The sequence below is a fragment of the Anastrepha ludens genome, chromosome X, assembly GCF_028408465.1.
Source record: "Anastrepha ludens isolate Willacy chromosome X, idAnaLude1.1, whole genome shotgun sequence".
Lineage (NCBI taxonomy): Eukaryota > Metazoa > Arthropoda > Insecta > Diptera > Tephritidae > Anastrepha > Anastrepha ludens.
This window is the reverse complement of record NC_071503.1, coordinates 97,841,100-97,866,022: the sequence shown is the minus strand read 5'-3', so window position 1 is coordinate 97,866,022 and position 24,923 is coordinate 97,841,100. Positions and strand designations below refer to the sequence as shown.

Below are 24,923 nucleotides of genomic sequence, written 5' to 3'. Positions count from 1 at the left end.
GTCGTCCATGTCATCCTATTCAATTTTTGAAAACAACTCGTTGAGCATGTCACGGTAACGCTCGCCATTTACTGTTACCTCGCTCATTTTCGAAAAAAATGGCCCGATGATGCCGCCCGACCAAAAACCGCACCAAACAGTGACTCGTTGTGGATGCATTTGCTTCTCTACAGTAACGTGTGGATTTTCTGAGCCCCAAATCCGACAATTTTGCTTATTGACGTAACCACCGATGTGAAAATCAGAAAAGACGAAGAAGACTCACCACTTTGGAAATAGGTTTTCAATATTTCCCAATTTTGTTCAAGTGTATAGCGTCCCATTTCGTAAATGTCAAACGTTTAAGTAAATTATGAACACATTTGACATATCATTTGTGTTACCATTCTCAAAAAAAAAGGTGGTTCAAAAAGCAAACGCTATTGGCGCTTACACCCTTTTTGGATGTTTGGCTGAGCTCCTCTTCCTATTTGTGGTGTGCGTCTTGATGTTGTTCCACAAATGGTGGGACCTACAGTCTTAAGCCGACTCCAAACGGCAGTAAATATTTTGAGGAGCTTTCTCATGGCAGAAATATGTAAACTCGGAGGTTTGCCATTGCTTGCCGAGGGGCGACCGCTATTAGAAAACACTTTTTCTTAATTTTGGTGTTCCATGGAGATTCGAATATACGTTCTCCGTTTTTCCGAATGAAAGTCAAGCACCAGCCTATTCGGCTACGGTGGCCGCGTCTTACTTTCAAATTTTTTCAAGATAAAAAATAAAAAATATATTGTCTTTCACTTTTAATTTAAATTATTAAATTTAAAATATTGTTCCTTAGAGCACAGTAGCATTGGGTTAAGCATTTTTGCTTAAGTTAACTAAGTAAATATTTAGGGGACCAGTAAATTTTAGTTCACGATGTGTCATGTATAATTGTATTGTGAAAAAATGTGAAATCAATTTTAAACAGCCAAGTTCTTTTAAGTCATAATTCTCTATTTTTAAAATTTACTAAGTAAATATTTAGGGGCGAAACAAATTTTAGTTCCGGATGTGTTATACTAAAAAAATGTGGCTTATAATAATAAAATGGTAAGCGATTCTACATTCGTCATTACAATATTCTTTTAAGTACGAATTCTGGAAAACACGTGCAACCAGTTTTAAACAGCCCAAGTTCTTTTAAGTTAGAATTCTCTATTTTCAAAAAGACAAAATAATGTCTAATGTCTGTTAAAGACAGAATAATGTCTAATTAATATTCTGGGTATTAAAATTATTTTCATGCAATATTTCGGATATTAAAATGTGATTTGTGCTTTCAGTAAAAAAACTTGCTTTTTGTTTTTGTTAGATTTAAAAAGAAGTGAAAACAATGGTGAATTCAACAAGAATAAGTATATAATATATCGACGTCAAAACATATTTGGTATGTATGTACCTACATTTGAATGTGCTGCGGTAACTGCATTCATTATAATAATTTAAAGCATTGCTGTAAGTCAAAATACTGTCATATATTTTAGGGTGCAATCACGCATTCGAGGTGTCAATGTTTGAATATCAATATGTATATATATATCTCTTTCAATGACGAAAATATACAATTAAATTTTCACCTATTTGAACCGTTTCTGAAATTATTTGTAGTATATACCTATGTGGGAAAATTAAAGATATACCTGTGGGGCATTGCCTGTAATTGCATGTACGCACTGTACAACGCGTTGATACAACAATCGCAGCGTGTGTGCTGGTCGTAGGGATTGTTGATACAAAAAGGCAGCGTGTATACGTTGCTTTAGTATTTTTGTTTCTCGCGTTCGTGCAGGTTGGTAGAGTTAGTGGAAGTTTGATTGTATTCGATAGCAGTTGGTTGTTTGGTTGGTACTATTTATCGTTCGCAGCTAAAAGAGACATTTCTATAATTTATTAATATTTGATTGTGTAATAAATATTTGCCTGTACATACACTTAAAATTTGCCTATAATAATAAATAAAAATATTCATTGGAAAAATCCAAATTGGTGACCCCGAACAAACAGCATTTTCATAAAAAAGTGTTTTCTGAGAAAATTGTGGACATTTCTAATACGGCAAGCGTGCATCGACCATAACCTAAATTTCACCTGCACCTGCATACTAACATAACCGCACATTCCACCACGTGTAACCAACGCTTGTGGTACTACACCAAAGTTTGGAACTTAACGGCGAAATTTAACACAAACATTGGAAAGGCACTTGTATTGATGCAACGCGGTTGGTAGGAATTACCTTCCGCATTCAACTCACAATTCTATGCAACCATACAAACAGTTGTACTATTAATGCAACTTTAAAACGTAATTCAACGTGCAAATACAACATTTTAGATGCAATATTTTTTCGAATGAGAATATCATCAAACAACGAGAAGCCTTATCTACGATCAAGAGAGCAAATACCAATCGAGGTTTTGGAAGCCATTCAAGGGAACCTACAATCAATATTTACCAGAATGATCCAAGGAGACTGCACACCTGGAACCTCATCAGGAGCCTCTAAACGGCAACTACAACAAGAATTTCGCGAAAATGTGAGTACCTTCACCGATCAGCCTTTACAAAGAAGTCATATTGCGGTTAAACCCCCCGTTTTCTTGAAAAGTAGCCCTCATATATTTTTCATTCAAATAGAGACGTCTTTTCGACGCGCTAACATTTCTCGCGATGATACAAAATACGACCACGTGGTCGGCGCATTAGACGCGCAAATTCTCGAACTGGTCAGTGATTTTCTTCGCAATCCTCCCGAAACGGACAAACACGAGTGTCTCAAAAATAGAATTATCGCGGAATTCGCGGACTCCGAATCGAAAAAAATTCGAAAGTTACTTAGTGACGTTGAGCTTGGTGACCGTAAACCATCTCAGCTTTTGCGCCACATGCGTGACCTCGCCGGAAGCTCAGTTTCGGAAACAATTTTAAAAAGCTGGTGGATTGAAAGATTGCCTGTTACACTTCGAGCTTGCTTAATAATTGGTGATGAAGATTTAGACATATGCGCCAAACGCGCCGATACGATCATGGACTTTGTTGGATCCACATCCTCACAAGTCATGGCAGTGAAAGCTGGTGCCAGTACACCACATAAAAATGAACAATTTGAGGAAATCCTCAACAATATTAAAGCTTTGACACAGGCAGTTGCTAATTTGGCAACCCAGTTGACCACCCCCGGTGATCGTTCACGATCACGATCACGATGTGGCAACAACCAGAATGCACGTTCAAGCTCCGGCGACAACGGTAATGCCAAACCGTTTTGCCGATACCACTACAAGTTCGGTGGCGCAGCACTCAAATGTGTTCCCCCGTGCAAATTTAATGATAAAAGGCCGGAAAACTAAAAGCCGCTTTCTTAGGGACGACAGACGAAGCGGAAGTCATGACCAGTCGTCGATTGTTCATTACAGACAAAACCACATGCAGGAATTTTTTCATTTACACCGGCTCCGATATCTCAATTCTACCGCGTATTTTCGGTAACAAATCGGCCGGCCCGTCCTCATATCGTTTATTTGCCGCAAATGGCACTCCCATTAAGACTTTCGGCCAACATCAGCTTAGCCTGAACATTGGCCTCAGGCGCAATTTCACGTGGCCATTCATAATTGCCGATGTAGATAAGCCAATCATCGGCATAGATTTTTTAAATTACTACGGTCTCATTATTGATGTAAAAAAGCGCAAAATTATTGACGAAAAAACCCAACTGGTGGTTAAATGCAATTCCATTATGACTCCATATGAATGTTTATCCACCATCAATGTCGGGAATAACAATATGGCTGATCTCATTAGGGGGCGTCCATAAATTACGTGCGGTGTTTTTTTCAATTTTCTGACCCTCCCTCTCCCCCCTGGTGAGATGTCGTGAGATTTTATTCAACCCCCTCCCCCATCCCCCAATCTCACGTGAGATTTTTCAAAATGTGGGTTTCTTATGTAAACGCGTTGGATTGTTATTGTAAAAAGAAAAAAAATTTGCTTCGTGCTTTTATTTACGACTAGTTAAGACTAGTAATCAATATTGCTGAGAGTTATAAGTGTAATAAAAATTTAACAATAGAAGACTTAAATCGTAACTACTGCGATTAAAAAAAGAATATCTACTCTAATTCAGTCCATGGAGAATCATGCGCGGTTTCAAGAGAGACTATTGGGACCAACATGTCCATATGATTTTCAGTAAAATCATGTGCTCCTTCAACTTCGTTCTAATCTAGCCACTCTAAGCCGTTGACGCTTGCGCACAGTAACTCATTAGCTCGTCTTGTGACATTCCGTGAGGGTCGCACTTTGCGGAACATACGCGCTTGCTTAGCTGGTGCAATGTGAGCTGCTCTCCTGTGCTCTGCAGCTCTTGTGATAGATGCGAAGTAAATACCGCATGTACTGCAGCATATTTTCTCTAAATCATCACGTATACTTGGGCAATAGAGATCAATAGGCGTGCTGATGAAGGCATTCAGCGGTTGAATCGGTACGCGTATTAGAAATGGAGCAAATGATTTTCCGTCATGTTCTTTAAAGTCCGGAATTGTCAAACGTCAACCTGAGTGATAGGGCGTTCGGCTCATAGTGGCGCAAAAACAACCGACGGGCTACACTGTACCCCAAATTCAGATTAAATTGAGCTATTTGGTATAAAACAAATATGGTGGTTTGACAGTAGTAATGTATAACGTCGAAGTATGAATGAAATTATTTTCTTTCGAACGAATTAGTGAAGGATCTTAATCACACTACGATTACGCTTGAGATTATATCTTAAGCATGTACAATTTTTTTCTTTCAATTAGAAAAAAAATTGCGTGATATTTGCCGAGACCCCATTACCACGGGTCAGCCCATATTTTCGGCAGCACGTCGTCTCAACCCGGAGCGACTTAAAATTGCCAAAACAGAATTCGAAGCCATGCTCAATGCTGGCATCTGCAGTCCAAGCAAAAGTGCATGGGCAAGTCCATTACACATGGTTCCCAAAAAAGATGGGCGCTGGCGATTCTGCGGTGACTATCGGCGTCTCAATGCCATTACAGTACCAGATCGATATCCCTTGCCTCATATCCATGACTTTACACAAAATTTTGCTGGATGCAAAATTTTCTCAATCATTGATTTGGTTAGTGCTTACAACCAAATTCCAATTGATAGGGCTGACAAGGAAAAAACGGCCATAATCACCCCATTTGGCCTATATGAATTTAACGTCATGACATTCGGTCTCAGAAATGCTTTTCAAACATTCCAAAGGTTCATGAACAAGCTGTTCATGAATTTGGATTTCGTTTTCGTCTACATAGACGATATTTGCGTGGCTTCGGTTAACGAAACCGAACACCGGAAGCATCTTCGCATAGTTTTCGAGAGAGCTCAAAATTTGAAGATTAATCTCGCCAAATGCACCCTCGGCCAGCCCGAAATAATTTTTCTCGGCCACACGATTACGGCAGATGGCGTCGCGCCTCCTAAGGCCAAAACCGAGGCCATTTGTCAGTTCAAAAAGCCGACAGTAGCTCATGAGTTACGCCGTTTCTTGGCACTCCTCAATTATTATCGTCGTTTTTTGGCTAATGCTGCTTACACGCAGGGTAAACTACAATCTCTTATTGTCGGAAATACAAAAAAAGACAGAACGCCATTGATCTGGACTGAAGAGGCGTCCCAGGCGTTTGAACAATGCAAGTCTGATCTGGCTAAGGCCACACTGCTGGCACATCCTTTGCCGAATGCCCAACTGATTTTAAATGTTGATGCCAGCAATTTTTCGGTTGGTGCAGTTTTACAACAGCGAGTGGGTAATGATTTACAACCCCTAAGTTTTTTTCCAAACAAATGTCTGAGACCCAAAAGAAGTACAGTACCTACGATCGTGAATTATTGGCAATCTACTTGGCTGTCAAGCATAAAAGATACATGATCTAGGGTCGTGAATGCATCATTCTCACCGACCACAAGCCCATTACGTTTGCTGTCAAGCAAAAACCGGAAAAAGCTTCGCCCAGACAGTTAAGGCATCTTGACTTGATTGGCCAATATTGCACAGACATCCGGTACATATCGGGCAAAGATAACGTTGTGGCAGACGCTCTATCAAGAATCGAATCCATTTCCAAAAGCGAAATTGGCCATCGTGATATCGCTCAGTTGCAAAGCAATGATGAGGAGCTGACATCTTTGTTGAGTCCAGATTCCAGCACTCATATCAAGCTTCACAAAATCACGATTCATGATTCCGAGTTACCCCTATTTTGCGACATTTCCCAGGAGAGGGTTCGCCCTTTCATTCCACAAGCTGTACGAAAACAAATTTTCAATCTGGTACACAATGTTTGTCATCCCGGCAATGGTAGCATGTTTGCTTATCATAGAACGCTATTTCTGGCCAGACATGAAAAAAGACGCTACGCGTTGGACAAGTCAATGTCTCGATTGCCAAAAAAGTAAAATTTCTCGACATAATCGAGCAACTCTTGCTGAGTTTAAAATTCCTGACGGTAGATTTCACCATGTCAACATCGATTTGATTGGTCCTCTGCCGGTCTCAAATGGTTTCCGTTATTGTCCCACTTGCATTGACAGATTCTCCCGATGGCCCACGGCCATTCCACTGCAGGATATGTCGGCGGAGGCTGTCGCAAATGCCCTCTTAAACGGATGGATCTCTCACTATGGTGTTCCACGCGTTATCACAACGGATCAAGGTAGGCAGTTTGAATCCGCTTTGTTCAGGGAATTATCAAAAATTCTTGCATTCAAACACAATCACACGACTGCGTATCATCCACAAGCGAATGGCATGATCGAACGTTTTCACCGCACGCTTAAAGCTGTGATCATGTGCAAAAACGATGCCAGTTGGTCCAATTCACTTCCTCTCATTATGCTTGGCCTCCGCGCTTCACACAAGCCAGATTTAAACGCCTCGCCGGCCGAGCTCGTTTACGGTACAACTTTGCGTCTCCCCGGTGATTTTTTTAAGTATTCCAAAGAACCTGAGTATTCGACCGAATTCGTGAGCGGATTGAGGAGTACCATTGAGCAGTTACGTCCGATCGCGTCGTCCAACCATGCCAATATTAAAAGCTACATTCAGAGTGGGCTTGCTTGACATTGACATTCGAGGCAGATCGGTGACGGTAACCGCAGATAGAGTCAAGGCTGCATGCTTAGACTCAAATTTTATTAACCAAAATTTACCTCCTACCTATTAATACTAATAGAAATCAAGAGGCTCAACCAACAATTACTCATAAGCAAAATGTACAGCCATTAGAATTAAGTTACGAAAAACAACCTATTAGGAATAAGAATGGGGATGCCACACATCCAATGGCCACCAAAACCACTCGCGCTGGCAGACAGATTGTAAAACCACAGCGCTTCGTTTCTTTTGTATCGTGATCGGTTGATCACTGGTGGGGGAGTGAAGTGGGGCATTGCCTGCGATTGCATGTACGCACTGCACAACGCGTTGATACAACAATCGCAGCGTGTGTGCTGGTCGTAGGGATTGCTGATACAAAAAGGCAGCGTGTATACGTTGCTTTAGTATTTTTGTTCCTCGCGTTCGTGCAGGTTGGTAGAATTAGTGGAAGTTTGATTGTATTCGATAGCATTTGGTTGTTTGGTTGGTACTATTTATCGTTCGCAGCTAAAAGAGACATTTCTATCATTTATTAATATTTGATTGTGTAATAAATATTTGCCTGTACATACACTTAAAATTTGCCTATAATAATAAATAAAAATATTCATTGGAAAAATCCAAATACCTATATAGTTTAATAGTATCATATTATTTTATGATTATTTTACAAAGTTCACAAACCAGCAATGTTTTATAAAGAAATAGAAATTGAAATTAAATTATTGGTTGGTCAGAAACCAATCAGCAGCCGCGCACTCGATATCGTGACTCTCCTCGTATGTTCTCGATGCAAAACTCAAAACTTCTTTTCTCATCTTTTGCTCAATGCTGTGGCGCTACAAGGCGACACAAGTATGAGTTGCCACCTTACTCAAGTTCACTCCCACATTCGGCCATCCTGTTAAACTTTCGTCTCGAATGTCAAGTCATTCTTGTCTGAACCGTTTACCCACGGCTTCATATATTCAGCGCAAGTTGTAGAATTTATTGGACCTTCGCCATTGCCGATTTTTTCTACCTCATATGCGTTATTACCTCTGATTTTTGTTATACGGTATGGACCCAAAAAATTCGATGCCACCAAAAGCTCAAACGGAGTTGTATTTATGCTTCTGGTAAACGTTGAATTAATTGCTTTTTGAACTTTGGATACATGTTTGAACCATTTGGTACGGTCTGTGCTGCTTAACTTGATCAAAACCGATATAATAATTTCATTCAACCTCTCAACCTGGCCATTTACTCTGGGTAAGCCAGTTGTAATCATCGTATGTTTAATATTCTCTCTTTCGCAGTACTCTTGAAAATCTTTGGAGGAAAATGCAGCGTCTCTATCAGAAACAATGTTTGCCGGATGACCGAAAATTGCGCGTTGGATGCGGAGCTTTGTTATTACTTCTAAACTAGTTGTGGATTTCGACGGATACAACCAACAAAACTTTGTGAATGAGTCGAAAACTGCTAAAAATGCTGATACTGTTTGCTTGTTGATTGTAAAGGACCCAAAAAACCTATATGAAACGTATATAGTGGCAACTCCTCTTTCTGTATAGGATGGAGTAAACCTTCTTGTTTGCCTCGCTTTCGGTTACTTAAGATACATGGTATACAACACGCAATATGTCTTCTAATTTTTTCCTCGATATTTGAAATATGATAATCTTTTAAAATTAGTTCTTTTGTCTTTTTCACTGCGAAGTGACCTCTCTCATGGGCCTGGTTAATAATTTGTTTTTCCATATTTTCTGGTACTACGATTAGTTCGGTATATCTGAACATCTTATATAATACGTTTGTGCTCGGCAACGTAATCAAATTCTTGTAATAACAGTTTCCACACAAGCTTTTCTTTTCTAAAGTTTTTGTAAATGCGTTACAATCCGTAACAAGCTTAAACTTAATACCAAGTATATAACCTCTGAATTTCGCCAAGGCCTCAACTACTGCCAGTATTTCCAGCTCATAGCTGTTAAACTTTCATTGAAGTTCTGTCGTTTTTCTACTCATATAGTAGATAGGGTGCAGCTGAGCATCGTGTGGAGATTTCTGCAGTAGCACTGCACCGAACTCATCATGTATAACTCAGACTCGTAGGTGGAATTATATAATATATACTTAGTACGTTATTCTCGCATTGTACATTTTTAAGTGCGCTAACTGCTTGTTCAGCTGGTAAGTTCGTGGTAAAATTTACATTTTGTTTGGTTAGGTCAGTCAAAGGCTTTGCGATGATCGAATAAATGGGTAGAATTTTCCTAAAGTAACCCACTAGGCCCAAAAAACTCAAAAGTTGTTTTTGTGTTTTGGATATTTTATAATTACGTACCGCCTGCGTCTTTTCCGGCGATGCACGGATTTTTGATCTTCAATCACATATCCAAGAAAATTACCTTTTTTTTAAGGAATTGACACTTCTGTATATAAAGCTTAGGGTGTCCGTTATTTACCAATTTGATTATTTTTCTGGCGACGGCACCTAAACTTTTAGTTTTCCGTCTAAGAAAAATTATCAGATCAAAATCAGCTCTTAATATTCAGAATAAACCTTGCCCCAAACACGATATTATATTATATTTCCCATATAAATTACAAGGGATTTTGCTACTTTTTGGAATAAACTTTTTTTTTCTCTAGTATGCTAATTTACAGCTATGAAAAACACATATTCTGATGGCAATTTTAACTCTACAAAAAAGATCTCGTATAATTTTTCGATAAATTGACTCCTTTAAAAGGTAATCGAAGTTAAAGTTGAACTGTGTGTAGAATTGTGTAGAAATTTCCTAAAGTAACCCACTGGGCCCAAAAAACTCAAAACCGCTTGCGTCGGCGATGCACGGATTTTTTGATCCTCAATCACATATCCAAGAAAATTAACTTTTTTTTAAGGAATTGACACTTCTTTATATAAAGCTCTAACCCATAGTCACGGCAGATGGTTATTACTTTTTCTAGATTGTGCATTGCTTGCTGCTCCTTTTTAGCTGGAATAATAACATCGTTGATATATGGTAGTACAATACCCTCTCGTATTAGCTCTCGAAAGGCACCTTGCAAATTGATATTGCCCGCTCTGCGTGACGAAGGATGTGTACTTCCTACTTGACAGTATAACGGGCATGTGAAAAAACCTGTTTGGCTTGTAGTTCGAAATTATTTCATTCACGTTTTGTTTTGCTTCTTTGCTTGCATCGGTGTCTATGTCAAGTTCATTATTTTGAATTACTGCATACATTTTCATTAAAAGTACATCATCGTTTATTGTTGTATCCGTTTCCGCTTTTTTAGTTATTAAACCGTCTTTATTAATGATAATTTCTGATTGCCTACAAAGTTCTTCACAGAGTACAACTTTAACGTCCAAGTAATTGTTCGAAACCACGTAAAAGTTCAATAAAAACGTTGCACAGTCTATCTCAATTCTTAAAAAAAAACCACTGGGCTTGATTTTATTTTCATGATTATTTGCACCAAACCCAATAGGTGAAACGTTACACGCATTTAATTTTGGTTTGCTAAGGTTTTCATACACATCTTGAGTAACAATATTAAATTTACTATCCGTGTCAACTAGTGCATCACCAATCTTAGCATTCTTGTGTGCAAAATCATGCTTAAGTACAATTTGACCCGTGTTTGCTTTAGAATTTGTTTCGTCTTTTTTATTTTTATCACAATTTGCCGAATTATGTTCGAAGGCCCTAGTAGCCAGTGTGATAATTTAGTTAGGGTTATATTGTAGGGTGGCCGCCGTAGCCGAATGGGTTGGTGCGTGATTACCACTCGGAATTCACAGAGAGGTCGTTGGTTCGAATCTCGGTGAAAGGAAAATTAGGAAAAAAAAAAACATTTTTCTAATAGGGGTCGTCCCTCGGCAGGCAATGGCAAACCTCCGAGTGTATTTCTGCCATGAAAAAGCTCCTCATAAAAATATCTGCCGTTCGGGGTCGGCTTGAAACTGTGGGTCCCTCCATTTGTGGAACAACACCAAGATGCACACCACAAATAGGAGGAGGAGCTCGGCCAAACACCTAACAGAAGTGTACGCGCCAATTATTTATTTTATTATTTTATTTATATTGTATATATATTTTCAATGCTTGCCATGAATTCAACCCTCTTTCCTTCATTACAAAAAGTGTAGCACCACCACGCAAACATTTTTTGCAAACACACATTTTTGCAGATTGTCCCATTGCATTAACATGGACTGCTCTTCAAATTCTTCGCACCAAATACAATATCAACACGAATCTTATAAAGTGCTCAATATCGCGAAATGTCATTGCAAATTTTGTCATGGAATTTGCCACACATTTATTTACTTGCATGTTTATGTGTTTTGTCGGCGCTCTATTGTTTTCATTTTCTTCATTGTTCTTTCCGCTTATATTTGTCTCAAAGTCGTAATAGTCTGTCGTTTCATGATTTTCATTGCATTCGTTAATTCTCTCTACTTCACTGTTCACTACTTCGTTTCTCATTTCGCCGCAACTCGCTGTATTCTCTCTAGAATATTCGCCATTATCATCTTCTTCGTCGTCGTTTTCTCTATCGTTTACGTCGTTAATTCTTTCGGTGAACAAGTGGTTGCGTCGTAAATTTCGAATTATGTGCAACAGCACATCGGTTTCATCGTATCTAATGCCCATCATATTGCAAATCGAAACTAAGTCGCGTTCACCTAAATTTGAACTAACGTATATTTTCTTTTGCTGATACTCGTCGCTGCTTTCGTCGTATCCAAAGCCATAAAACTCACGAAGTCTGAATCGGTTATTTCTGTCACCTTCTTCTTCAAATATAATATATATTTATGGAAAATAGCAATTTTGGTTTTGCTGCTACTGCGCAAGCTACTACACATAAAATCATTAAGGCATGACATGTTTATTCTTTAAAAATGATCAATTTCGTTGTTTAATGGAACAGCACTTTACATTTTAACACTTTTAGGTTGGTGTGCGTTTTGATGTTTTTCCACAGATGGAGGGACCTACAGTTGTGCATATACCGGTTCCGAATGGAAGATGGTATTTTATGAGGAGATACTCTGGTATATCATGAGGAATACTTGCGATTGCCTGTCGAGGGGCGACCGCTATTAGAAAAAACGAACGAATGGTAATCACACGTCAAGCCATTCGTCTATCTTTTCGCCTTTTGTACTAAAAATTCGGATAACCGTACGGATAATGACAAGTGCGTACTCCTTCTTATCCGTACAGTTCTCAGAATTTTTTGCACATTTTGGAATGAATCCTTTTATAATAACGCTCTGAATTTTGAATATAGAACATTTTACCACAAAAATATCGTGCCCCACCCTAATATAATATTAATAATAAAAATAATAACAATAAGAGTGGGCATCAGTGATGGTAAATGATTTTTTGAAAAATCCCTACACAGCCCAAAAAAATTCCCTACTTTTCCCTACGCTTCAAAAAATTTTCCCTACAAAATTCCCCACATATTTTTCTCCTGTGTTTACACTACAATGACGCACTTGCAACGTCAAAATTGAATTATTTGCTTAAGTTTTGGGCTTGGTGCTATTTTGACACTTTATAAGACACTTTAATAAGACATTTTATTTGAAAAATATATATAAATACACATATTTATTATATTATAAACACATATATGAAGAAAAATTCAGCAAAAAGACTAAAAATTACTCTTTTTCATTACATTTAGTTCTGTTTAAAACAAGACAGAGTTTCTATTTTTTCAGAATCCGGCACGATTACTTTTAAGATTGGGATAAAATGGTCCACTACTTGCAGCGCGACATTATGCTCAGCGAAGAACATGCTAAATCTTATTTCGAAATTTCTGGAACCATTTGGTTTACTCGGCTTTTTCTTAAAAAAACTGTTTATTTTAGGTGTCTTTTTTATTGCCTTCATATTTTTTTGGTACGTTTTTGGTTCGGCGTGCTTCTGCAAATCAGAATTGCCGCAGTTTAAAACTTTGTCGCACTCAGCGCATTTGCATTTGAATGGATCGTTAGCCACAGCTTTCAACCAGCCACTAAAATTGTCGTCGTCAAGCCACTTGTTATTCAACTTTTGTTTCCGATACTTGAATTTTTCTCCTGGTGTTCAACCGAAGAGTCATTCGAAGAGGAGGAGCTCATTTCTGTAAATTATGTACATTTTAAATATAAAAAAAGCTAAAACTGAAAAAAAAAAACGCGGGACAACTAACAATTTTCGCGCGAAGACAAAATCGCGTTAGCGTTAACGAGGAAAAAATGGCAATGTTGCCGTATTAATGCTTTAAAAGTATGCTGCCATAAGAAAAAAAATACTGGCATGAAATCTTACTGCGGCTTTTTATTTTAAATGAACTTTTTTAATATTTCCCGCTATTTACAATTTTTTCTGTCCTTGTTGAAAATTCCCTACATTTACAGAATTTAAAAAAATCTGTCCTTCTTTTTCGACAAATATCCCTACATGTAGGGAATTTTCCCTACATTTACCATCACTGGTGGGCATCACCCTCTGCGGTAATTTGATGTCTTGAACGAGTCATAGCAACTGCGCAGTTGTCTAGTGTTAGGTTTAGAGCTTTTTAATTTTGATATCCTGAAATTTTAACTTACACACGATCAGCAAGGGCATCAAAATATTCTCGGCTACCATGTTTTCCTATACAGGCTTAGTTGATGCATTATTTCGAATGACATGTTTTTGGAAGTTTGTCCTGCTTCGGCAACACATCATTCACTTCATATACATACATATATAGTACATAAGTAAGATTTCAATAGTGTTGCTGTTGTGTCTATATATTTATTTATTTATTCATTATCGTCTAACAAAATTCAGAACAGACATTTGATGCATTTATTCAAAACTAAAATACAAATTTTATAATATTTAAAAATATTTGATATTTAATACCTATCAATTATCAACCTAAGAAACCATTAAGTTGCTAAAAATATATATTTACTAGATAAAATTGAATTTTAACGAAATTAATAATTATGAAACTAAAATAAGAAATATTTGCGAAATATTATTTTGATTTGTTACATAGAAAGAAGTTTTTAATTACATTTGAAATACCTGTTTGGCCTCAGAAAGGTCCAAGTCCAAGTTAAAAAAGTTAGACAACGTTCTAACGAGTACCGCATTAAAACTATTTAATGTCGACGAAAATTTCTGCAAGGAACATTAAACTGTATTCTTTTTCGAACAACCGGACAGTAAATTTCACCTTTCACATTGAGTGATTTATATGGACTGCGTGATAAGGTCTCCAAATAAAAACACCATAGTCTAATTTGGACCGAACAATAACATCCTTAGAGTATATGGGTCAGTGAAGTGCAATGAGTGACGTCTTACAAAAGCGAGCACAGCAAGCGAATTGGAAACGGCATAATTTAAGAGCGTGATAAAATTGAGCTTAGAATCAAAGAAAACCCTTAAACCTTTATTCACATCAGACAAAGCAATATATGCATATTAATTATGGTATTAAAGGGGGTTTGAAGCTTAGGAAATGTGATTTTATGACAGTTTTCAATGTTAAGAAATAGTCGATTCATAATGTACCAGGAAAATAAATTATTCAGCTCAGCTTGTAGGACGAATGAATCACTAGAGTTTCTTATTTAAGCATAAACTTTTAGATCATCAGCATAGAGAAGAAAATGAGCAAAGGAAAAACACAAGCAGATATCATTAATAAACAAAACAAATAACAAAGATCCTAAAATACTACTCTGAGGTAACCAGAGGGGAAAATAAACTGTTTCGAAGAAACCCCATCGAAAACTACAGTAGTGCACGTCTTTAATAAATAGGATGGAATCCAATCAAGGAAAGTCGAATGAAAAAAGATATATGCCAATTTAGTTGGTAAAATCGTATGGGAGACTTTTTCGAAGTCTTCATCAAATCTTCAGAAAACACTGATAAGTCAGATAACGTAGATTTTGTAACTACAAAACCATGCTGTCTAGGACTAGTCAGACGTTTTACGCTAAAATATAATATAACTTGTCTTTGGCAACACATTCAAAGCTTATGTAGATACAGCCGATAATTTAGAAATCGGTCTGTAATTCGCAATATCGCTCTTATTGCCGCTTTTGTAAATTGGAGTGACTGAAGTCAGCTTCCAATCATCAGTAAGTATTTCTTCAGCTAAGGGTTTATTAAAAAATAGTTTTAGAAGTTGCACCATAGAGCGATGCTATAGAGAGAATGCCTGTCAAATTTTTTTCCCTAATATTGCCATCAGACACGAAGTTAGATAAAAAAAAGGCAAATACGAGGGGGGTTCAGTACCCGTGTTAGAAATGAAAACACCATTAAAAAAATATATATTTTTCTACCCCTTTTACAAAGATACACTTCTCCAAATGCTCTGGCCATTTTTAACCCCTTCAAAAAATAGGATCTGCCGAACTCTACAAAATACGCATTTGTCGCGGCGATGGCTTCCTCGTTTGAACAAATTTGTTTTACCCGCGAGTCCTGTCTTCATGTTAAGAAACAAGAAAAATTCACAGGGAGCCAGATCGGGTGAATACGGGGGTGCGGCAACGATTCATAACGCAATTCATGCAGTTTGGCGGCGACAACTCCGGATGAAAGTGCTGGTGCGTTATCGTGGTGAAACAGCAGCTTCTTTTTCGCCAAATGCGGCCGTGTTTCCTTGAATTTTTTATGAAAGCGGTCCAATAACTCACTGTAGTATTGTCAAGCGATCGTTCTTCCCTTTTCAAAAAAATCCATGAGAATGACGCCGTTCGCATTCCAAAAAATTGTCGTCATAAGCTTTCCGGCCGATGTGACTGTCTTCGCCTTCTTTGGAGTAGATTCATCGGGAGAAATCCAACTTATCATGTAAAATATTAATTGCCATTCTAGTCGACACAGCTATGGCATTTTTTACTTCACGCACTTCGTTCGTCGTTCAGCGAGATTATGTCGGAGACTTTTTGAATGATTTTCTCGGTAACCACGTCTGCCGGGTGTTCTAGTCGCTCCTCATCAAAAATGGATGTTCGCCCACGTTTAAATTCGTTGAACCAATATCTAACTGTGGTCATAGATGGCGAAGCGTTCCAATATACAGCATCTTACTTTTATCGCCTCGCATTTTTTCCCATCCCAAAATAAGAGGCGAATTACCGAACGATACTACTCCTTTTCCATCTTAGCGAAAATCACTTACTCGAAAGCTGTCAAATCCAAACTTAACTATCAATCAGTCTGAAATTTATTTTGCCGTCGTTTGATAGATGGCAGCACACTATGCTAACACTAAGTCCGCATAGGAACATCCGAACAACTTGACAGCTTAACGCATTTTTCAGAGAACGTTAATGTATAGAGAAGTCTCAATGACAGGAACGTATGGAATTTCGAGGGGTACTCGTCTCGCGAAGACAATTTCACCATAGACACATTCTTCAACAAAAATTAACAGTGAGGGGCTGAATTATGTAAATTTAGCAGCAGTCGATAAGAATTTGTTGGTGATTAGAAGCAAAGAATGTTAGCTAGCTTTTTAATATGACCTATATATTTGAATTTTTGCAAATCATCCAAAATTATATACATATGTTATGTCTGTCTGTCTGGTGTCTGTAAAACTTTGTTGAATCCCTTCAACTGAATCAAAATCCTCTATAGAAAACGCTTCATTACCAGGCGCACAGGGAGATGGCATATGCAAATGTAAATTTGTGAATTTATATACATTTGCGCATATGTATATGCTGTGTGTATGTATGCTCACCAGCCAGAGCTCAAGATAAAACGGTAAAGCTTCTCACGAAATCCAGCGCGCATTCATAGGCACAGCATTGTACATATACACATATTCACGTACATATATTGATGCATACATATGTACGAAGCCGCGGGCACTCGACTTGACAAAAATTGAAGATTTATCAAATATTGGCAAATAATTCTACGCGAAATATTCCAATATTGACTATTTTCGAATTGTCGAGAAAATTGACATATGGGCGGCTCGTTTTATGAATGAAAGTACTTGCTCTTAGAACTATGAGCTCGTATTTATCAATGAATTTTTTGATGATGAGTTTTTGTTGCACAGTACAATAGTTGAAACTGTTCGGCGCCGTCGCGACTCTTCAGCGCTATGGCAACTAGAATGATGGCCGCTACGCCTGCGTCTATGACTGCATTTTTTTCTTGTAGTCGCTAGGCATAGAATTTTAGCTTTGAACGACATACGCATTTTGAGGAATAAAGTGAGTGCCCGGTGTGTGCGGTTGTATGCACATGCATATGTGTATATTAATAAGCATTGATTTGCTTGAATTCAATTCACATATTTATATTTGCATACGCCATCTTCCTGTGTGCCTGGTAATGAAAATGTAATGAAGCGTTTTGTCTACAGAATTTTTTGATTTGATCAATTGAACGTACATATATATATATAGTTAGGGCATCAAGTGTGCATATACGCACATGCACATACGTCGATGCATATGCAGAAGTTGTTTTAGCATTTGCAGGAATTCGATCATTCGAATATTTACACCCTAATTATTGCATGAAATATGATAAGGCGATGCTCGTGAGGTAGGTCATGTTGCTTCAGTGCATATATATGCGTGCAACACTATATTTATTAAAGATGCAATAGAACTTAGTTGCCCCATATATGTATGCAAATACGTTTCTTTGAAGTTTTCTTTTATTTATTTTAAATTTCAAAGTTTTGTACTATCTATAAAATGCATACATATATGAATTATTCCCTGTAATATACCTATGTAAATTTAAAAAAAATTTCGTTTGGCAAAGGAACAAAAATGCATATTCAAATGTACATAAATATAATATGATAAGGCAATGAGTCGTGAGATACGTCATTGTTGCTGCAGTGCGTGTGCACATACATACATTTGTAACACTATAAGAATTGAAGATGCAATTGAACTTTTGCACAAATATAACTAACAAAATATATGTATATAAACATATATTGATATACATATATATTCATCAATATACGAATATGCTCTTTGAATTCTTGTCTAAAATTAATTTCGACTCGAAAAATTAGTAAACATTTTCATCAAATTTACACTAAAACGCACACAACAAAATGTGAGGTCGTTTTATAATGTATTTTGTTTAAATTTTTCTTTTAAAATTAAAACAACAAACATTAAAGTTACTTTGATTTTAAATGTTGTCTTTTTATTTGGTTATATTTGTTTGAAAATATAAATTGAATAGATTTTCGTTTATCAAGGGGACATAGAAATGCACAAGCAAATGCCTTGCAAAATGCCGTCGGCATTCGTCAATTTGATTTCATACAGAAACCAAAAACTGAGCAGAGCCAATGTACTTGTACATAATTCACTGTAATCAGCTCTGTTAAGAACTTCCCCGCTGTCGAGTTAAGCGAGGTGAAATAGTGTTCGCGGTTTCACTTCATTTTTGACAATTCACACTATTCGTAGCTCGTGAGAATTCTCTATATTTAACGTTCTCTGCATTTTTTGACGGGGTCTTTATTTCTGAAGTTTTTCGTAAGAGATGCATATAATTATTTTTGTTATGTAAAATGCTTCGTTTGTCTTTATAAATATAAAAAACATATGCTAAAAAAATAGCAAAACGTAATACTGTGCAAGTGTTAAGATATGCCTTCGAGTTTGTACTAAGGCTTTGAGCGCGAGATATCTCCCAGTGGCGAAATAACGGGCGTTTTCCAAAACGTATTGATGCGAACGAGGAAATTTCCGAACCGACTGGCAACAATAGGGAATGAGTTGCCAAACCAAAAACATTAATTAGCCTTGATGGCGACAGCAGATAGCGAGACAGAGTACGCTTTCTGGGTCTACCGTTACTTTAGTTAGTCGAAGACGACGGGTGACTACATTGCACAGACACGATTTAATAAGCTGATAAAACAGTAGAACACCCAGAAGTTAAGAGTTGCCAGATCTAGAAATTACGATAGTTATTGAGCAGATGTTTATAAGCAGAGGTGCATGCGTATGGGGTATTCAGTTGGAAGTTGAACTTATATGCGAATAAACGAAAAGTAATAGAGTGATTCAGTCTTAAGGCTAACGTGTACATTTAGAGTAAAGTGTTGGAAATAAAGTAAAAAAAGTATGTTGCCATTGATTTGTGGCTTTTACCTGACAGTCTAATGATTGAACTGATGTATTGAAGAAGAGTTATTGTAAGAGATTTGAATTTTAACGTAAGAAAATTCGTAACAGCATGTATACAATGCAAAAGTATCGCATAAATATTGCATGTATACACTGCATAAGTAAATGTTAAATCTTTGTAAAGTTATGCCTTGCAACTCTGTTGATATTTTGGAACATTTTATTTGAGTATTATTGGAATATTAAAAATGAAATATTAAATAGAAATATCTTATAATGATGAAAACAATTTCTTTAAAACTTACTTTTCATCGTTCTCCGCCATTTTTTTCCCTTTGTACGTGCACACATGTTGCTGTTGTTGCGTATTGAGTACATCAACGATACTTTTGGGAACACGATACATCATCAAGGGTTTCAGAGTTGCGTTTAGGAACATGTTACCTTGTTCGAACACAAAGAAGAACCCAACCTATAGCTCGCACCTCACAGTCAAGCTAAATTTGTAAGCATTCAAATTTCAAATCCATAGCCCAATTTAAAAGTCTTCGCACATTAAATCTTCAAAATATTCACATATGGTCCAAAGATGAAGTGCTATTAACATTATTTTCTATTAAAATGAATCAGAACAGGTCATATTTTGCGTGAACAAAACTTGCTTGTTTTGTATTAAGTTAAAAGCCTATATGTTTTTTCAGACGAAATATATGAACAACGAGCGCCGGGCCTAAATCGAAGTTTAGATGCCATCAATCGAAAATTTAAGCACAATATTTGTAGCGGAAAAACTGTTAGCCATGATCAGGTAAACAGAACAAAAGCGGCAACTCCTGGAACAGAAACCAAACAGCGCCAACTACAACTTGGCGTACAAAGGCAGAAGGATATACAACAAAGTAGTGATGAAAGTGAAATAGAGTGTGGTTCACTTTTTACTTGCGGAGACCTACTCACCGATCAGCCACTTACAGATAATATCGTCATAGAAAACCATTTTATTGAAAGAAATGCTGGCTTATGTCCTGGACAATATCAAACGGAACGTATACAGCAGTAAGTGAAAATTACAATGGATATTTACGAGTAGTATTCATTCATACATTCACAGTCCAACTATATAAATATTATAATTTCCTACGTTATGAATTATAAGATAAACTATGAACAAATACTTTTTTTTTATTTCCCACATTAATCATACATCTGTCATACTGACAACAAGTACATTTTTTAACAATTAGTTAGATTTTTAAATATGTTTTATCATGGCCAGTGCCAAGACGAATACAGCGATTACAATTTAGGATAGCAATTACATTTTACATAGAACAGTTATTTTAGCATACGGGAATTCATATTTTATTTAATAGGTCAATTGGTCGGTTTCTCTTCAGACACTGTAAAATTCTTTTTTCAAGTTGTTTATTTTGTTAAAATAACTTGTTGATATCGTTTTTATTTCTTCGTGGATTGATGGTATATTGAACGTTGTATGGGTGACATTATTTTTTGTGTACTTCTCGGTAATTGTTATTATACATAAGATTTTTGATTGTTGTCCTTGTATTTTGTTTATGTGAGTTCTTTTTGCTTTTTGATGATATCGATATCATCGGCCTTAACAACCGCGCTGTTAGTTCTGCCTTCTCCAAACTGGATAAAGAGGCAAAGCGAATGGGTTTGGTGGTGAACGAGGACAAAACGAAGTACCTCCTGTCTTCAAACAAACAGTCGGCGCACTCGCGTATCGGCACCCACGTCACTGTAGGCAGTTATAATTTCGAGGTTGTAAAAGACTTCGTTTATTTAGGAACCAGCATTAACACCGATAACAATGTCAGCCTTGAAATCCAACGTAGAATCTCTCTTGCCAACAAGTGCTACTTTGGACTAAGTAGGCAACTGAGCAGTAAAGTCCTCTCTCGCCGAACAAAACTAACACTCTACAAGACTCTCATCATGCCCGTCCTAACGTATGGCGCAGAAGCTTGGACGATGACAACATCCGATGAAGCGACGTTTGGAGTGTTCGAGAGAAAGATTCTGCGTAAGATTTTTGGACCTTTGCACGTTGGCAACGGCGAATATCGCAGGCGATGGAACGATGAGCTGTATGAGCTTTACGGCGACATAGACATAGCGCAGCGAATAAAGATCCAGCGGCTTCGTTGGCTGGGTCATGTCGTCCGAATGGATACAAACGCTCCGGCTTTGAAAGTATTCGATGCGGTACCAGCTGGTGGTAGCAGAGGAAGAGGAAGGCCTCCTTTGCGTTGGAAAGATCAGGTGGAGAAGGACTTGGCTTCACTTGGTGTGTCCAATTGGCGCCGGTTAGCACGAGAAAGAAACGACTGGCGCGCTTTGCTAAGCTCGGCCAAAATCGCGTAAGCGGTTATCGCGCCAATTAAGAAGGAGAAGAGAGTTCTTTTTGCAGTCCCCAACACTTGAAGTACGTCCAGATTGGTTTAATGACCGCGTTGTATAGTAAAAGTTTGTTGGAAATACTGAGCTTAGAATTTTTACCTACTAGCCAATGCAAATGTCGAAATTTTTCCTTCATTTGCTTTATTTTCTTGATGTGATCTTTCCAAGTTAATTTTGAGTCCAGATGGATTCCAAGATATTTTGCAGATGTTTCAATTAGTATATTTTTGTTCTTGAGCTTAATCGGCATAGCAGCAACCTCTGTTCTTGTCGATAATATTACTTGTACAGATTTGTCCTCATTTCATTTGTGAAACCACTTCTTTACATTGTTGGTGTATATCTGTAATTTTATTGTTGCGGTTGAGAGGTTTTTGTCAGATGACAATAAAATTGTGTCGTCTGCAAATGTTGCTATATTTGAATTAGTTTCGTCTGGGAGTGGTATGTCAGAGGTAAATAAGACATATAGCAGTGGTCCTAGAACGCTGTCTGGAGGAACTCCTGCTGTTATTGGATGTATATGTTAATATTTGTTATTGTATTTAATGTAGAAGCATCGATCAGTAAGGTAACTCTTGATAATTAAATAATAGTCCTGTGGTAATAATGTCCTAATTTTATGGAAGTGGCCTTCTGCCAAACTTTGTCAAAAACTTTTGCGACGTCCAAAAATACAGCAACGCAGTATTGTTTATTTTCCATGTCTGAAACTATTTTTTGTGTAACTTGATGTATTTTTTGAGTTGTTGAATGTTTTTTCGAAAACCGAATTGATGATCTGGAATGATATTTTTCGTGCCAAGTATTGGGGTAATTTTGTATGGTAAAATTTTTTCTGCCATTTTAGATATAGTCGATATGAAGTTAAAGCTGTTGGATTTTTACCCGGTTTTGGTAGCGTAATGATTTCTGCGACTTTCCATACTTTTGGGAAGTATTGTAAGCGGAACATACTGTTAAACAAGTTTGTAAGGATTGGTACCCCCGTAAGTGTTTTGCCTGTCAGCATATCATATCCGCATGTTTTTTATGTTTAATTCTAGTTTTGATGCACAATATCACTTCTTATGTTGTTGTCTTTCTTATTTTTGTGATTGCATCAGTATTAACATTATTAATCGTGTCAATCTGTTTATATTCGTCGTATTCGTCGTTCGATAGGACTTTTTCAAAATAATTTCTCAATGTCTCTGCTTTTTCATCATTTGTAAAAGCTCATGTGTTGTCATCTTTTCTTAGTGGGGGTTGATGCTTTATCTGGTTTTTAAGATTTTTTGTGCATTTCCACAAGGAATAATTTGTGTAATGTGTAAGAGTTAAATTTTTTAAATATTTTTCAATTTCCCTATTTTTTGTGTCACATAAACAAGTCTTCTAATTTTTTGTGGCTAAGTTTAACCTTTGGAGATCTGGTTGTTTGCCATCTTTTTCGCAATTTCCTTTTTTCTTGGTGTGCTTCTTAATGGAAATGTAATTTGAACAGTTTTGTGCGCTATATTTTTGTTGCGGCGTGAATCTGAATCCTGCGTCGAGAGCTATGCCATTTAAATATATAATGCTACGCTCAATGTCAAGTTGTGTTTTAAAGGTGTACTTAGAATTAGTTGTTGGGAAGATGTGTTTTCGATACTCATCCCAGTCGGTACTGTTTGTAAATATTTGGGATGTTGTCTCTATAAAGTAGATCTTTGATGTGTAGTTAAGTATTATCGGCGAGTGGTCAGAAGATAATTCAAAACTTAGTTTACGTTTTCGCTGTTATGTTTAATATTTTTAGTTATACAGAAGTCGATTTAATCTGGAATTTTTTTACCATCCGTAGGCCAGTAAGTTGGCTCTCCCGTTCTTTTAAATTTGTTTGTGGATTGCGTTAATTAAATATATACCTTTTTTATTAGTCAACCTTGAACCCGAGTCAGTATGCTTTGCGTTTAAGTCTCCTCCAGCAATGAATCTGTTGTCTAATGTGTTAAAATAATCATCATAGTGATCCGTCTTTATCAAGTGTGGTGGTGGATATTGATATAGGTCCATTGTTGTCAACAATTTGAATAGTCGTTGCTTGGATGTGAGGTGATACATAGGACAGTCGTTCAGGATGCTTTATGTTTGTTTTGATGATAATGGCTGTTCCTCCATGAGCTTTTCCGTCGGGATGATTAGTTGCATATAATTTATATCCAGGAAATGTTAAATAACTTTTGTCTGTGAAATGTGTTTCTGCATTTAAAGTAATGTCAATTCTTCCGTCAATTAAAAACCGCTTGAGCTCTACATATTGCCGAGTTAGTCCATTTGCATTCCAGATAAGAATTTTTGTGTTATTACCTTCGTCCATTCGAGCTATTCATTATATTAGTCATTTGGGGGCTTAAAGTTTTGATCATGCTTTTAAGTTCATCAATATCTTTGTTGTTTTGCGATTTATTTTTTGTTTGTGTTTTGGTTTGTTATAACTTCCGTTTTGCGTAAAGGTGAGAATCGTTGGATTTTTATGGCTTTATATATTTCGCAGCCTTTTGTAATTGGCGGTATGATTACCTCCACATAGCGCACATTTCACTTGAATGTTCGGATTGTTTTTTTACACATACTAAGTCTCTTGTCTTTTTGTATGTCCATGCTTCTGACATTTCGTGCATTGTGTAATTATCCTTTTATGATGTGGCGCCTCAAACGATACGATGCAATGCATTAGGTTGTCTATGTTGTGAATGTCTTTGTTATTAGTATTTGTTTCCAATTCAATAAAAAATAGTGGTAATGGGTTTTTTTCTTTCTGATATATTTAATATATTTATGACTAAATGACCTTTTTCTCTTAATTCACTTTTTATATCTTCTTGGTCCACAGAAGGATACATATTGCATAATACTACTTTGAACCCCCTGTCATTTTTCGGTTTGAAAGTATGCAGTTGGTGCAAAGGTGCAAATTTATTTATGCAAGAGGTGCAAATTTATTGTTTGACCTTGTATGTATCTCCACTTAGCCAGTAGTTTGGTCATTTGCTTTGGCTCAAGTTCGTTGTTGTTTTTTGGTTGTTGGTTTTTTATTGGTGTAGACTTTATGGGTGAGTTTCGTGACCTCTTTATAAGAGGCTGCGGTGTGTTAATTTGCTCCTAAATTATAATATACGACTGTTTAAAAATTTTTTC

General features: G+C 37.0%; 2 protein-coding genes across 2 annotated transcripts in view; both read left to right on the top strand.

Annotated features, from left to right (window-relative positions):
* Window positions 1–2,486: 2,486 nt before the first annotated feature.
* LOC128870405 (uncharacterized) lies at window positions 2,487–3,377 on the top strand. Its single transcript, XM_054113019.1, has one exon. It carries the CDS (start codon window positions 2,487–2,489, stop codon window positions 3,375–3,377), a length of 891 nt encoding a protein of 296 aa, XP_053968994.1.
* A 1,868-nt stretch (window positions 3,378–5,245) lies between these two features.
* The window catches only part of LOC128870404 (voltage-dependent calcium channel type D subunit alpha-1-like), a 31,881-nt gene continuing 12,203 nt past the window's right edge, over window positions 5,246–24,923 (top strand). The window contains exons 1-2 of the mRNA XM_054113017.1: window positions 5,246–5,831; window positions 20,036–20,390. Coding sequence (XP_053968992.1) covers window positions 5,246–5,831; window positions 20,036–20,390 — 941 coding nt within the window. The remainder of the gene's footprint in view (window positions 5,832–20,035; window positions 20,391–24,923) is intronic.

Bases quoted from the DNA above. Each gene is read 5' to 3' on its own strand.
- LOC128870405 (XM_054113019.1), top strand. From the start codon at position 2,487: ATGATCCAAGGAGACTGCACACCTGGAACCTCATCAGGAGCCTCTAAA.